Source organism: Myxocyprinus asiaticus, chromosome 22 (assembly GCF_019703515.2).
Source record: "Myxocyprinus asiaticus isolate MX2 ecotype Aquarium Trade chromosome 22, UBuf_Myxa_2, whole genome shotgun sequence".
In the NCBI taxonomy this organism is placed as follows: domain Eukaryota; kingdom Metazoa; phylum Chordata; class Actinopteri; order Cypriniformes; family Catostomidae; genus Myxocyprinus; species Myxocyprinus asiaticus.
The window spans coordinates 38,020,001-38,036,531 of NC_059365.1; the positions used below are offsets into that span (position 1 = coordinate 38,020,001).

Genomic DNA, 16,531 nt, shown 5'->3' on the forward strand with positions numbered 1-16,531 from the left:
TTACACGTTATGTTGGGTATTCCTGACCCCGTTTCGTGTTTTAATTATAACGGTGAGCGTTGTATAACAGCAAGTTGTCACTGTAACAACTGTACATTCTTTTAAAGATACTGTATGTCATATTGACTGTGACCAAGAGAACATTTTCCACCACTATATTTACAGTTTTTTACAATATGTGCTTTCTCAATACTTAGTATATATTTTAAAAACTCTTCATATGATGAACACAACATCAGTGTCTGTGAACTGAACCGTAGATCATCTTGTCAATGCTTTGATACAAAATGCATTAAATGACCAATTCGTTAAATTTTTTCTTACTCAAAATGCAACCATTAGATAAACTCTCTGTATATACAGGTAATTGAGGAATGAGGAATACTCATGGTATAAAAAAATAAATTAAATGAAATTTTTTTTTTTTTTAAAGTAGAAAAAAGTAAATCCTACCACATCTACTCTTTTAGCTGATGACCTAATAGAGACCTATAGATAGATAGACAGACAGACAGATGGACAGAGAGACAGACAGACAGATAGATAGATAGATAGATAGATAGATAGAGCACAGAGAGACAGACAGGCTGATAGATAGATAGACAGACAGACAGACAGACAGACAGACAGATAGATAGATAGATAGATAGATAGACAGACAGATAGATAGATAGAGCACAGATAGACAGACAGACAGACAGACAGACAGACAGACAGATAGATAGATAGATAGATAGATAAATAGAGCACAGATAGACAGACATACAGACAGATAGATAGATAGATAGACAGGCTGATAGATAGATAGACAGACAGACAGATAGATAGATAGATAGATAGACAGACAGATAGATAGATAGATAGATAGATAGATAGATAGATAGATAGACAGACAGGCAGATAGATAGATAGATAGATAGATAGATAGACAGGCAGATAGATGGATAGATAGATAGATAGATAGATAGAGCACAGATAGACAGACAGACAGACAGACAGATAGATAGATAGATAGATAGATAGATAGATAGGTAGATAGATACAGGATGACAGATAGATAGACAGACAGACAGACAGACAGACAGACAGACAGATAGATAGATAGATAGATAGATAGATAGATAGATAGATAGACAGACAGGCAGATAGATAGATAGATAGATAGATAGATAGATAGATAGAGCACAGATAGACAGACAGACAGACAGACAGACAGATAGATAGATAGATAGATAGATAGACAGATAGATGGATAGATAGATAGATAGATAGAGCACAGATAGACAGACAGACAGACAGACAGATAGATAGATAGATAGATAGATAGATAGATAGATAGATAGACAGGATGACAGATAGATAGACAGACAGACAGACAGACAGATAGATAGATAGATAGATAGATAGATAGACAGGCAGACAGATGGATAGATATATAGACAGAGCACAGATAGATAGATAGATAGATAGATAGATAGATAGATAGATAGAGCACAGATAGACAGACAGACAGATAGATAGATAGATAGATAGATAGATAGATAGATAGACAGGATGACAGATAGATAGACAGACAGACAGACAGACAGACAGATAGATAGATAGATAGATAGATAGATAGACAGACAGACAGACAGACAGACAGACAGATAGATAGATAGATAGATAGATAGATAGATAGATAGATAGATAGATAGATAGATAGACAGGATGACAGATAGATAGACAGACAGACAGACAGACAGATAGATAGATAGATAGATAGATAGATAGATAGATAGATAGATAGATAGATAGATAGATAGATAGACAGACAGGCAAACAGATGGATAGATATATAGACAGAGCACAGATAGATAGATAGATAGATAGATAGATAGATAGATAGATAGATAGATAGATAGATAGATAGAGCACAGATAGACAGACAGACAGACAGACAGACAGATAGATAGATAGATAGATAGATAGATAGATAGATAGACAGGATGACAGATAGATAGATAGACAGACAGACAGACAGATAGATAGATAGATAGATAGATAGACAGACAGACAGACAGACAGACAGACAGATAGATAGATAGATAGATAGATAGACAGGCAGATAGATGGATAGATAGATAGATAGATAGAGCACAGATAGATAGATAGATAGATAGATAGATAGATAGATAGATAGATAGATAGATAGATAGAGCACAGAAAGATAGATAGATAGATAGACAGACAGGCAGATAGATAGATAGATATATAGATCGATAGATAGATGTGGTTTTGTTGTGGTGAAGGAAGACTGAAGGGGAGGTGCTAATCTCATGTTGAAACAGGGCTGTAAAGATGCAGTCTTCTCACTGCCTGTGTCGGACTTCACAGCGACAACACACACACACACACACACACACACACACACCGGTGCTACTGTTCACCACGAATGCTCTTCGCAATCCATTGAAATTATTAATTGTGCACTGGTTGATTTTTTGTGCAATTTATGATTTTACCGTCTAATGTATGATGCTACGGAGCGTGCATTTATACCGCTGCACGCTCGCAGGCGCAGTGCAATTTACTTTTTTATTTGTATGCTGTTGTTTACATCTCGCGGTAAGATGCTCTGCAGATGGCGAGAAAATACATATGGGTGAGTGTCCTTGCATTCAATAAATTAATAATGGCACGTCATTGTTATGTCTGAAGAAGAGGCTGAGCGCTTGAAATTGTGTCAGATTGATTATTTGTTTGTCACGTGATGTACTGATTTATTCTAGTATTAGATGGACGTTGGCATGGCGACTCATCTCGCATCCTTGACAACCTGGAGCACTTTATCACTTATCCACATTGGCTCAGCCCTGCCAGACACAAAAGATCTCATGTGGGCATTGAGGTAAGTCTGGGGATTGAAAATCATTTGCTTGTAGCATGCATTTAGCTTTATTGTTGTTACATTGTCATATGCCACAACTTCACATTAGTGGACTTAATTTGCCATTAAAGTACATACAAATACATAGAGTCTAACATTCAGACAACTTTTGAAAATGCTTTTTGACCAAGTGAAAATGCTTCTATTTTACTTTTAAAAAAAAACATTTTTTATACATATTATATCTGCATTACAACTGAAGGGAAGAATTTATTTAAATAAAACCTGATGATCCATGTCATCGCAGCATGATTTGAGAATGTGCCGATGGAAGTTAACATGTTACAAATTTTCTTACATTTGGTTAGTGACCTAGAAATAGAGCAGAATCTTAAATACTTATTTTTCATTAAAAATAATAATAATAATAATAAACCTTTGTTTTAATTTTTCAAAATCCTAAAAGTTTATTTCCAGGTTTAGTTTAGAGTTTGGACTTTACGCTAAAAAAAAAATGTTAACCTGAAAATTGTGCTTCATGAGTTAACATCTAAATTAACTGTTTTATTCAAGTCACATATAATTTAACATCTCGGAGCCAACCTGATACATTAGGTTACACCAACAAAACAAAGAGATTTAAGAGATTAAGAGATCAATTAGAAATAGCTCCTTAAGGTAACAATTGCAGGTTACCATTTTTTTTTTTTACAGTGTATCTAAAATAAAAATGAAAAAAAAAAAAAAACACTCTTTGTTTTGTAATATTCATAATATTTTAATTAGTTATTGGTTTCTTTTTTATAGCTGCAATGTATTAGATCAGCTATCTACAATTTTGCATAATTAAATTTATTGGGTAATTCTAGATAAACTGATTGCTTTACCTTCTCAGCACCCGTCTGAGGCAGAGGTCAAGATAACCGCAAAAGGAGAAGATCTGATCCTACAACTCCAGAGAAATGAGTGAGTTTGTTGTGGCATATAAATAGCCTTCTCCATTCAGTTTCATCCATTGCTGTCCATCTCTACTCCACTACAGCCACAAATCACTTTCCATCAGGAGGTGTCATGATATACTATATGACATGATACACTTGCAATTAAATACCAATCATATCACTGTACCAAAAATACACGTCTATGTGGTTCATTTTGGCACAAGCATGTGTGCATGTGTTGATGGAGGGCGTCTGCATTGCACGAGCATTAAACCATTTGGGAATGACATCTGATATGCCTGCCCTAGATACAGGAAGCTGTCTCCCCCATGATGCATGCCATTAGGGTGTAAGTTAATTAGTTCTCATGATAACAAGTTGATAGAGCAGAGTAGAACAGACAGGTTGATTGTTTCTAAGGTGGATTGTCAGCATTAAAAGGCTAATAACAGGACTTCATTGTGATGGTATGAGTGAAATGATTAATGGAAGGGATTCTGTGTTGGTTGCCTCAGGACAAGCTAAACCCAGAGGAAATTTTGTTGCTCAGATGTTGCTCTTTAATAGCTTTGGAGATTTAGTGGAGTTCTCAATTATGTTTCAACAACTTTGTCCTGAATGTTTCTTCTAAAATTCCTTTGGAGAAATGAGAATAGACATAAACAAGTCAATTGTTTACATATAGTAAGAGGTATATGGCTATAAAATTAATGTGAATAGCATGGCTCAGATAATTTGGTCTTGGAAGAATTTGATGAGAAATGTTTGAGTATATTAAAATCCTTTACTTTTTATTGCAGGGTTTATAAAGGAGTTCATTAATGACTAATAATTCATTTACATATACATTATAAATCATTGATATTATAACATTGTAATAATATAATATATCAGTGTGGTTATAACAACATGAATAAAAAGGCAGACTATCATGCGTTTGCCAAATACTGAGCCATTTTTCCACACATGTTGAGAATGCTTAACAGTTGTTCAACATGAGTAACCTATGAAAATATACCTGAATGTAAAGTGGACACATCTAAATAATTTATTTGGGAGTTGCCAACATTAGTAACCCATATGCCAACATTTGTACCTATATGTACACATAACCAATGTTTTTTTTTAGAGAACTTTATTTAACTAGGACTAGGTAAGTTGAGACACCACCATCAACAAGACAAGGAAAGTGACAACACAAGTGTGTCAAGACATTACAGTAAGTAGCTGTAACAAAATGAAATAATCCCTAATTATTATCTCACTATAGTAGTCTATTTTTGCTGCATTATGTCAGACATTATGAATAAGGGCATTTTATGTTTTTGATTAATATAAGTATGAATTTTTTTATTAAGCATTTATAACATATTAGTAAAAAGGCTCACTATTTGGCAAGTATTGCATGAAAGTCATCTTTTTTATTCATGTTGTTATAACCGCATATAAATGATTTATAATGCATTTGTAAATGATTTATTAGTCATAGATAGATAGATCTCATTTATGTTTTGTCTTTCCTATGGTAAGTGCTGGTCAAAGTAGTGGTGCTGTACATTAGTGAAGGTCCTGTCTGGATATCAGAGCAGATGGAAAAGCCATAGGCTTTTAACTGAAGATCCATCTAAAACACGACTCCATGGTGTCTTACCGAGATGACCCCAGGGGACAGCACCCTGCTTTGGGCATTTGCGATTATGAGATTCTGCCCCACAGTGGGTTGATCAGCCCTCTGCAGCCTGTTTAAAGCTGTAAAATGTTGTGTCATTTTGTTTTTGGGAAGGATGTGGTTTATAATTTGCAAGAGTTTAGTAGCTTTTACACATACAATTAAGCAATATTCTTATACAGAGAGACACAATGTTATTGGATTCCAATCTGACGCAATGCCATACTGGTCATTTCCAACACACTCTCAAGGCGAAATCGTCAGGATTCTTATGACTATTCTAAATATGGCTAATTCATGTGATATCGAGCGACTGCACTCGTTTGAATTCCTACGAATTTCACTAAAGCCAATGACGTCACTGGACATTGTTTCCATCTAATACGCGACAATTACTTGCTTCTGTCACACACAACAGCTTCCTATCATGTTTACACACTCTACTGATTGGTTACGTTTAAATTAGGGGTTTGGGTTAGGGCATAATATTAATAAGTATGTCCTTAACGTCTCATGTGCGGAACTCGCGCTTCCGCTTTACACATCCGGGAATTTGCACGTGATGAAGTCGTACGAGATTATGCGAACAACATCGTGCGAGACAATACAAAATAGCCAACTCGTAAATTATGTACAACTTTTCATGAGATCGGGTTGGTCATTTTATACTACTTTATTTAATGCTAATGTCACTGACCAACAACATAGTGGGCAATCCTTGAAAAGTAGCATCAATAGATATGAAATCCATACAAAGACATATTAATCAATTCTGTTGTGTTAACCATAATATTCAGCGAAACTGAAAAAGAGTTCAGAAACTTAAGTGATATCAGAGACTATTTAGCAGAAACGGGCCACTTCTATTAAAATGAATGGAAGAAACTGGAACGCCCAATGGTCAAGGGCATAGAAAGGAAGTCCAGCTTTACAGGTAAAAGAGCCAAGAGCTATTTGTCACCTTATAGATACAGACATCGCCTGTCAATCAACTTGAGAACGCGCATGAGCTATACAAGGCAGGAAAATTGCAATTGTTTTAGCATAATCTGAAGAAGCACAATTTATGATTCCACTGTTGTCAGTTTTTACGTTCTTTGATCGTAATCTCGACCAACCACTTTTGAGATTTCAGTGTTTCCACATTCAAGTAGATAGGAGCTGCACTGTCATGACAGGAAATAGCTTCCCGGGAGCGTTCCAAAGATGGCTGCCAGTGGACTGACTTGCTAGAAAGATTTTGGTGATACTTAAAAATATAATTGTCAGTTCATTAAATAACAAAATATCAAACCAAGTGGCATTTATTCAGATTCAGACAGGAAACAGTAGGTAGACTTTTCTTTAGCTAAAATGTTTCTATGCTAACAGAAATTCAAAACACTGCCCCCATTGTCCAAAGCGGTAAGTGTTGTTGGGCATAGGGGCACGTGAGCTCCATTTTCTGAGTGTAATGTCCAAGGGAAAAATGCAACCTCAGAATCGCATTCGTCTCTGATTGCGCAAACGTGATTACTTCCTAGTTTCAATGCAGGTTCCAAACCAGGGTCTCCAACGCTGCTAACACAACACGCTTCCGGTCGCACAACAAACATGAACACACTTGTCATCTAATCCAATGATTTATTCATTTGACAAAATTCAAGAGTTTTTAAAAGTTTCAAACTGTTTGAGCATTGATTGAAAAATAGTTGGCAGTATTAGGTTCTTGTGGTGTCTTGGTAACACTATTTTTGTATGCTGGACTTTAAGCACTAGTATGATTTATTTATGTGCATTGTTTATCGATTAAATCTTTTTCAATAATAATGTAGGGTTGTTAGTTACTGCATACCTACCTAACTAATGCTTGCATGTCTGAAAAAATGAATAGGCTATTAACACAAACTGGTAACCCTTCTGGAACTAACTTTCTACTGTGGACAATTTCAACAAGATCTAAGCAGGGAAATGCCTTTAAAGATAATCTCTCATCAAAGGCTCGGATTAAACTCATTGAAGTTTAGTGAGTAATTAGAAACATTTTTTGCCGTCTTTGGTGTGTTTATGAGTCATCCCAACTTCTGAAAGAAAGAGTCCCTCTCTTCTCTTCCTAGTATCTAATTCATTCATATTTTGTGCTTTGAAATTGACCACACATGCTTTTCTTTACCTTTTTAACCTCTCTCTATCCACCCTGGATCTCTCAGTTGGAAAAGGAATCCATACTAATTAGGTTTCTAGGTGGTGATTGTGAGTGTGCAAAAAATTTCTGCTGCTGTCATGTTAAATTGCCACTGCACTCTTATTTATAATTATTTACTGAGAAACCTTAACAGTTATAGCCAGTTTACCTCCATGACTGTTTTTATGTGTTTATACACTGCACACATGCCCACATATCGGTGTAAATACAAATATCACCTGAAAAATATCAGAATAGTGTACTGGCAGTTTTCTCTTATTAAGCTAAAACTCCCTACCATGTTTAAATGGGCAGTCAAGCTTGGTTCAAATTATCAATAACATTGGAAAACATTCCATAACTTTTTAGTTTAGTTTTCAATAATTATTTTAAATATTATAATACATTTATTATACATAAAATGTATATTATGTTGCCTTTTTCTTCCATTTCCTTTGGAATTTGGAAAGCACTTTGATACAAGAGTTGGAATCTCGTTTAAGAAGTGATAAAATGCTGATATATTTCACTAACAAAAATACAAAAATGTACCTTTTTTTTTTTTTTTTTTTTTTTTAAAACATGGTACCATGGTAACCAGTGGTTAATAGATAAATACATGGATCAGCAAACTTTGGCCAGAATGACTGATTGGTCCCATGGTAAAGTTTTTACCTCCAATACAAGGAATTCCATGTTCTAATCCGCCCTAATAAAACTTTTTATTTTGATAGACGTAGACTGCGTCTATACTTCAATGGATATACTGTATATTATGAGCAGGGACACATCTGTTTGCATTTTGCTTTGCGTCTTAACTGGAAAGGAGTGCGTGCTGCGGCGTAAGTAGAGCACACGTCTGGATGCACGAGAGAACTTCGGCACACGCTGTCACTCAACGCCACTGATAACAGCCGCAACGAGCATTCATCATAACAAACTTATTATAACATACAAACTAAATGGAAACTCCTGCTCAAGAACTGGGGATGTTTCTTCTGCATTAGACACTTACCTGACGAGCGCTATTTCAAAAAGTGGTGGGGACAAATTTGGCAAAGGCGAAAAGGGGTAGGGACACATCCCACTCGTCCCACCTGCAGATTACGCCTACGATGGTAGTCATTCAATGCCATTGCATATATCAAAGTGCAATGGTATTATTTTTATTAATATCTGATATTGTTATGGACACAATTAGACATACATACAATCCCTTTGAAGCAGATCTAGACATGAGGTACTGGGGAGGAGGAGGGTTTCAGAGAGAAAACTCTAGTGCACTGCAGTGAAACTGGTCTATCTGCAAACAATTGAGGCTATTTAAATGCTAGACAAAGAGGAAGTATACAAGTTGATTGGCTAACAGACAACATCTCAGACTACACTGCCTTAAGCTTGCTAACTGGGGGTCTAAATATAAATATATATAATTTTATATTATTTAGTTTAAGGCGCAATTTACAATCATGTTTTTTTATTTATTTTTATAAAACCGCACTATTATGACTTGAAGTCGTTACTATATTACAGCCTTTTCTGTTAAAGCATAATTTTCTGTAAAGCTGGTTTGAAATGATGTGTGTTGTGAAAAACGCTATACAAATAAAAATTACTTGACTTAATCTCTATCAACTTGCACCATGTAGAGTTTCATGACTAAACTTAGAATCATTTATATGGTTTCTTTGCATATTAAGGATGTATGTAGCTGCCTAGGTCCTCTAGTATGGTTTATATTCAGGGGAAGAGTTGGCTGACATTGATGTAAATTACAATGACAAAGATTTCCTGCAGCACAGAAATGAAGCCATATCTGTGCGTTCTGCCTTTATGTTTAGTTGTACTTCTCATTTGTTCTATTTAAAAGTAAGAGCTCATGTGCAGAATATCAAAAAGCAGCTGTGAATCTTCAGGAATCTGTAGTCAATGGCCGTCATCCAGGATAAATCCATCTCAGTCTGAAGGAGAAAGCGCCTGTGTGTGCACTTATGTGTGTTGGCAAAGACACAGCTTTTATCCTGATGAATGTTTGCCCTTATGGGCCCAGGAGGTGAATGGGTTTAGATGAAGGCAGGGCATCGCTGACTTAGGTCTTGCAAGGGTGTCGAGACGTGGAGGTCAAGGGACGCTTTGGATAGCCATCTGGGAGATATTATTTAGGGCTTGGGCGAGTTTCTGGTGTAGGAGGGAACAACCCAACACACTCCAATAGCTCTGTTTGACTGCTTGTTCTCTTTTGCACCAGTATGCAATAGAATAATTAATCACAGACTGCATGTGCTGAAGTTTCTTTCACTCATTTCTGTCCACTCTCTTTGTCTCCTGTGGGTCTACAGATCTCAGAGGAAGCATTAGTCTCCGTACTGATGCCTCTTCCTCCCTTATGGTTTCAGTCAGATTGATGGCTTGTCCTCAGTGTCATTATAATAATACATAAGCAGGAGATTTCTGGTAAGTGTAGTGTTGTATTCAAAGGGGTAAAAATTAAGTTTTGTGTGCTATGAAAACAACTTTCAGAACTTGACAGTCTGTATGGTCCAGTTTGGTCTGAAGATGATATGAGCCAAATTTGGTGAAGATCTGATGAACGCTGTAGAAGAAGATCGAAAAAGTTGGTTTTCAAGAAAATTCTAATTGGTGGACAGACAAAGGTAAATTTGGTATCATTGTACTCAGCATGACCCAAGGAATCTAACAAAACCAGTCAATGTTATCAGATTGTGACAATAGGCCAAAGAAATCAAAATTTATAAGCAGTTAAAATTATTTATTTATTTATTTTACCACTAGGTGGTGCTGCTCCCAAAAATCTCAGGTACCTTCAGGGCATGGTGTCAATGACACATAACAAGTTTCGTAGTTATTCACCAATGCGTTTGTAAAATGCAGCATTTAATTACAAAATTCAAATGGCCAATGCACAATATGGCTGACCTAGGAACACTGGGTATCATTCGACTATGTATGTCCCAAAGAAAATAAAGAGATCAAATCACCTCATGATTTTAGGCCAAACTATTTAGAAGTCATTTACCAGTTCATGGGATGATGGTTATGACATATACCAACTTTAGTTTCAATACACCAAAGCATGGCCAAGATATAGCTTTATGACCACTTTGGCGTGCTCACTGTTTTTGATTCGTTGACCGGTTTGGCCTATTTCGGTCTTTTTCAGAAAATTCAAAATGGCGGAAAATGTAGTCTGCTGTAAATTTAAACCACTAGACCTTAGGGTTCAAAAGGTATTATCATAAACGTAAGTGCAACTCTGAGCTGTTGGTGGTGCTAGAGGGATTGACGTAGAGACTCCAATCAGTGTACCAAACCTTAAAACTTTACCATTTTTACCACGGTTCTGTGGGCTGCTATAGACCTCCCACACATACGAAGCATAGTATTAATAATAATAATAAGAAGAAGAAAACTAACAAACACTATATAAATATGTGACCCCTTTTTTATTGTGTACTTTCCTCTTTCTGTTTGTTTATTTTCCTGTACATGGTAATATATTGGCTTGTTCAACTTTCAAATGACCCCTTTTGAGAGCTGGCTGACTGTCAGATAAAGGGCAGACCACTCGGACATGCTCTTTAGCACAATACAGACGCTCCTGCACTCAGGCAATAAAAGCCCCTCCATCACGTTTTCAGCTGAGGAAATGCCCCAATTACATTATTCTCCCTCCAGCCCATCCCCTCTCTTATTTTTGTGCCTACCAATCATTCAGCAAACCGTTTTTTTGTGACACACTCATTTCATCTTTCCCTGTTGCACTCTCTGTACTCCTTCACCCTCTTTCCTCATCTCTATTTCTCCCTCGACCTTCTTCTATAGTGATGTCATTTGATATGAGGAGAAAATGTGGCCCACTGACCCTCGAGACATTGCTCCTCCGTACTGAAATGAGCTCTTTGTTTCAGCTGCTGCCAGACGGCTGTGTCTCAAACACACAGCTCTTCATCGCTGCATCTGTCTGGCCTCGTTCCAACCTCTTAGTGCTCCCTAGACAGAAAATCATTCCTATTCATTTTGCATCTTTGTACAATATTAATGTTGTCTTTCCTTATTGTACAGTGGTTGAAAGAAAGAAAGAATGAAAGAAAGACAGAAAGAAGAAAAAGGGAGTTAAGGCTCTGATACACTCACGGTGAAGTTCTTCTTCGCTCAGAGCTAGAAAGAAAGTTGAATCAATCAAGCAAAGGTATGCTTTTTGCGAACATTTGAACACTGCCCACATCACTGGGGCTGACGTTTTAGAAAAGCATTAAAATATAATATGCATGCTTTTCTTTCATCAGACTAAACGTAAAACGTTAACCAATGTAACATAAAATGTGTTAGGCCTATCAATGACTACATGCATCATCCTATGAGTAGAATCCACATGAGATCAGTAAAAGAATCTGTTGTAACCACTCTGTGATGATTTTCAGTGATATATATGCAGTAGATAATGTGTACTTTGTCATGTTTACATTCTGCATTCATGGTGATAATGCTAGCATGCTATACATGTTCATAATGTGCACTGGCAGTTACTATCTGTTATTGTATTTTATGATGAATTTTGTGAAAAAAAAAATCCACATGTGAGCAGTAAAAGAAGCTTTTTTAACCACACTGTGATGATTAACAGTAATATATATGTAGTAGATAATGTGTATTTTGTCATGCTTACATTCTGCATACATGGCGCTAATGCTAACGCTAATATGCTACACATGGCCATAATATGCACTGGTTACCCTCTGTTATTGTATTTTATGATGAATTTTGGAAATATGAATCTAATGAACTCTTAATGAAATGCTGTTTGGAACTCAAAAACACCTTATATTTGGCCAGATTTTCCTCGAAATGATGTCGCACTCGTTCTTTCTTTGATTTCACTAAAAGTATGTTGGTGCATTTAAAAAAAATCTTCTCTAATTTTATATCATGGTTGCTGTAAACTTTTAAAAAAAAATCCTGTTAAATTTACTTTAAAAAACTGGCAGCTGTGGTTGCCAGAAATTCGATAACATCATTCACAGTGTGTCATTGGAGTGGGCGGTCGCTCTTTTGTTTACCCTTTATGCTTCGCAGAGCTAATGTGTGCTTCTAAATCACTTGCACCTTTATTAGCAACTGACACATAAGTGCCAGCTTTACATGTTCATAGGATTGTAGTTCGTGCCCTCATGAAAGACAGTAAGTACACTGTCTTGTACTTTTGTCTTTATGTCTAATTTTCAAATATTTTTGCCTCAAAACAAAGTTAATAAAGTTGTGATTCACCTCAGAGCTGGTTGCTTTGGTTCATGGCTTACAACTCTTTATGAAGGATTTAATGAAAAGCCTCTGCAAAAAATGAATGGGAAAAATACTTCTGGAACCAAGATGGCTGAAAAAATGGCCGGGCACTGTTGCACTCTATTGCGTTAAGCATTGTATTATAATGCCCTTTACTGGGGCTTCCTGTACAGTAGGACAGTTTAATTTGTACCACAGTCAAATCCTCTGCAGACACCAGTACTGCATTCATCTATTTTTGCCAGCCTGAGTTTTATAGGTGTCTTTCCATAAGTGTTTGTGATTGCGTAGCTAAAACAACTGCCTAGATGCCACAGAAATTCCATTAATTATTCACCCAGTAGAATCAGGGCCATCCTTTCTGTTGTAAAATACCCCCCATCTCTTTATCTCAAACACTTATTTTTCCAGAGCCTAAGGGACTATGGCGTCATGCGCAGCCAGGATGAGTTCATTGTTAATTTATGATTCTTCTCTCTGGGCCAGTGGCTGCTTGTGTTTAGGCTCAATATAGCATCATATTTTGGGTCATTGGCAGCAGTGTGGCAGTTTAAGTGTGCTCCTTGGTTTAGTTCCCTCAAAGTGGGATGAGATGATGGGATCAACAGGCGTTCTTTGTTTGAGTGCTACTGTTGGATATCAGATGCACTAAAAACCCCCTGGCCTACTGCCCCATATCTGTCCTGAGAGCTTTTCCACCCTCGTGGATGGTATCTGGGGGCAAAATATCCTTGCTGGTATTGGCGTTCTGACATGGCAAATTCTAACATTCACTGCAAAAAGTAACTTCTCTTAATCAGTATTTGTGTCTTGAGTCCCAGAATATTAAAACATTCTTAAAACAAGACAAATTTATACGAGAAGCAAAATTGCATGCGATATAATGGGAAAGTTCACCCATAAACGGAAAATGTTTTACCCTCATTTTGTTGCAAGCCTGTATGACTTTCTCCCTTCCATGGAACACAAAAGGAGATGTTAGGGACTGACAGCACTAATAGCATCAGTCATTATTCACTTTCATTGCAACTTTGTTCTATTCACTGAAAGTAAATGATGACTGAGACTGAACATTCTGCCTAACATCTCCTTTTGTGTTTAACTGTAGAAATGAAAGCATACAGGTTTTGAATAGGGTGTGAAATGAGGGTGAGCAAATGATCTATCCCTTTAAGACTTGTTTTAGAGAATATAAATGAATAAAGATCTCTGTTTTTCTTACCACATTGGCAAATCGTTTATTCTCATTTTAAAAGGATAGTTGACACAAAAATGTTTAATTCTCTAATCATTTACTCACCCTCATGTCATCCCAGATGTGTATGACTTTCTTTCTTTTGCTGAACACCAACAAAGATTTTTAGAAGAATATCTCTGGTTTGTAGGTCCATACAATGCAGGTGAATGGTGGCCAGAACTTTGAATGTCCAAAAAGGCAGCATAAAAATAATCCATAAGACTCCAGTGGTTAAATCCATATCTTCAATATCTTTAATATTTAAGTTCTTTTTTACTATAAGTTTCCACTTTCACATTTTTCTTTTGTTTTTGGCGATTCTCATTCTTTGTGCATATCGCCACCTACTGAGCAGGGAGGAGAATTTATAGTAAAAAAAAAAGAGTCCGGATGGATGGATTACTTTTATGTTTCCTTTATGTGATTTTTGGACCTTCAAAGGTCCCGCCACCATTCACTAGCATTGTATGGACCTACAGAGCTAAAATATTCTCCTAAAAATCTTCGCTTGCAAAAGAAAGAAAGTCATGCAGCGAATTTTCATTTTTGGGTGAACTGTCCCTTTAAGTAAAAAATGAAATTTGCTAAATAAATGAAAAACGAAAAAGGTCAAAAAACCTGCGACTGGATGCTGTCCCTCAGAAAAGTCTTGGCTTTTAAAAAGGGGGGAAATGTGTAGGCCTGCTTTTCTTTCAAAATCAAGACTGTTCATTAAATGTGACCCCCTCGGCATATTCATATTTAACTACACATCATTACTTAAAAGGACACATTTGGTGATAAATGTTAGTGCATGTTAATAGAGCACAGCACTGTTAAAAACAGTATCTGGTTCTTGTTTTAGAATTGGCCTGATATCTGTTGACTGCTGTCTAGTCAAACTGAAGAGCCCATGCATTTAGATATTTTATGTTCAAATTGAATAGACGAAACTCATTAATTCACACAAATGAACCTATAGCAACCGCAGGAGATGTTTGGAAAATACTGGGGAGATTTCCTCTCATACTTAAGAAAAACAGGACAACTTTAAACAAAGGTTTTTATTCTCTTTTCACTCTTGCTTTTTATTTTGGTGTTTGCCAAGGCAAGCATCACTATTTTTACTGCTCATACTTTAAGGTTAGGGTTTTGAACAAATCCCCAATCTTCTTATGTATTAAACATTAGCGCTATATGAATTTACTAATAGTATCATTTTGAATGGCCATGGAAAATGAAGCAATGTGATAACAATTTTACCTGGTCGCAAAAAGTAGTCTGTTAATTTACCTGATGAACTTTCACATTTTGCTGACCCTTTATTCTTTGCAGAGCTAATGTGTGCTTCTAAATCACTTGCACCTTTATTAGCAACTGACACATAAGTGCCAGCTTTACATGTCATACATTCTGCTTCTCATGGATCTCAAGCTGGACGAAAGCATTGGGAATTTTTTGTGCAAATCTTCTGTATATTTGCACTTTCGTTTGGGCATTGTTTCCACTCAGCTGCCATTTGCTGCTACTGTCCAGCAACTGTTTGATGCCAAACACAACAGCGCTCTGCGCGTTCGCGGAGAGATTGACAGGCAGGAATTTGGCCAATAGTTGCTGCAAGCCTTTTATAATCTACCAATTTTTGTGCGAGAAGGCAGGACTTACAAAGAGGGGTTAAAGCAATGCAAATATGCGCTCGCAAAATGAAGTATTAGACCAGATGCACGTCATAATGCAACTAAAGCCGAATCCCGGACATTTTCGCAAATTTTGAAATCCTGGCCGGACGCTTTTTTTAGGTCCTAAAAAGAGGACATGTCCAGGAAAAAGAGGACGTATGGTCACCCTAAACTAGGCAGAGAGAGTGAAGTTAGTTACTTCACACCAAACAACAATCTAGCAAAGATACTGAGAGCACGAAGGGCTTAAGAAGGGAGTGAATTAGAGGGGAACCAGGTATTGCTTGGCACGCTAATTAGTGGCATGATCAGCGTTCCCCTGGGAACAATCAATGTTCCCATGAAAACACTGATCATGCATGCTGGCCGTGCCTGCGAGACATGAGGGAGAGAAAATAACAAAACATACAAAACAAACTGGCAAACTCACCAGAGCCGTGACAATATTAAACTATGACATTCAATGATAAAAATAAAAATTATTACATGTTTAAATTTATGATAATCTAAACAAAGTGAAATAAACATTATTAAAAATGTCAATATTTATTGGGTGAAAATGATTTATTTTTTTAATATTATTATTTTCAGGCTTTATAGCCTTTACATTTACATTTATTCATTTGGCAGACGCTTTTGTCCAAAGCAACTTACAAAAGAGGAAAACATAAGCGAATCATCTTAGGAGACAG

At 36.5% G+C, this 16,531-nt stretch overlaps 1 protein-coding gene across 6 annotated transcripts in view; it reads left to right on the plus strand.

Annotated features, from left to right (window-relative positions):
* The first annotated feature begins 2,358 nt into the window (after positions 1–2,358).
* Positions 2,359–16,531, plus strand: part of adam19b (ADAM metallopeptidase domain 19b) — a 42,270-nt gene continuing 28,097 nt past the window's right edge. For 5 of the 6 annotated variants that reach the window (XR_007892468.1, XR_007892469.1, XM_051649303.1 and 2 more), the window contains exons 1-3: positions 2,359–2,644; positions 2,772–2,890; positions 3,765–3,835. Coding sequence is in view for 3 of the 6 variants with exons in the window: in XM_051649303.1 (XP_051505263.1) it covers positions 2,515–2,644; positions 2,772–2,890; positions 3,765–3,835 (320 nt within the window). In the remaining 3 variants the exon portion in view is untranslated. Of the gene's footprint in view, positions 2,645–2,771; positions 2,891–3,764; positions 3,836–11,726; positions 11,854–16,531 lie in introns of those variants that run through there. The other variant, XM_051649306.1, reaches the window with a different exon arrangement.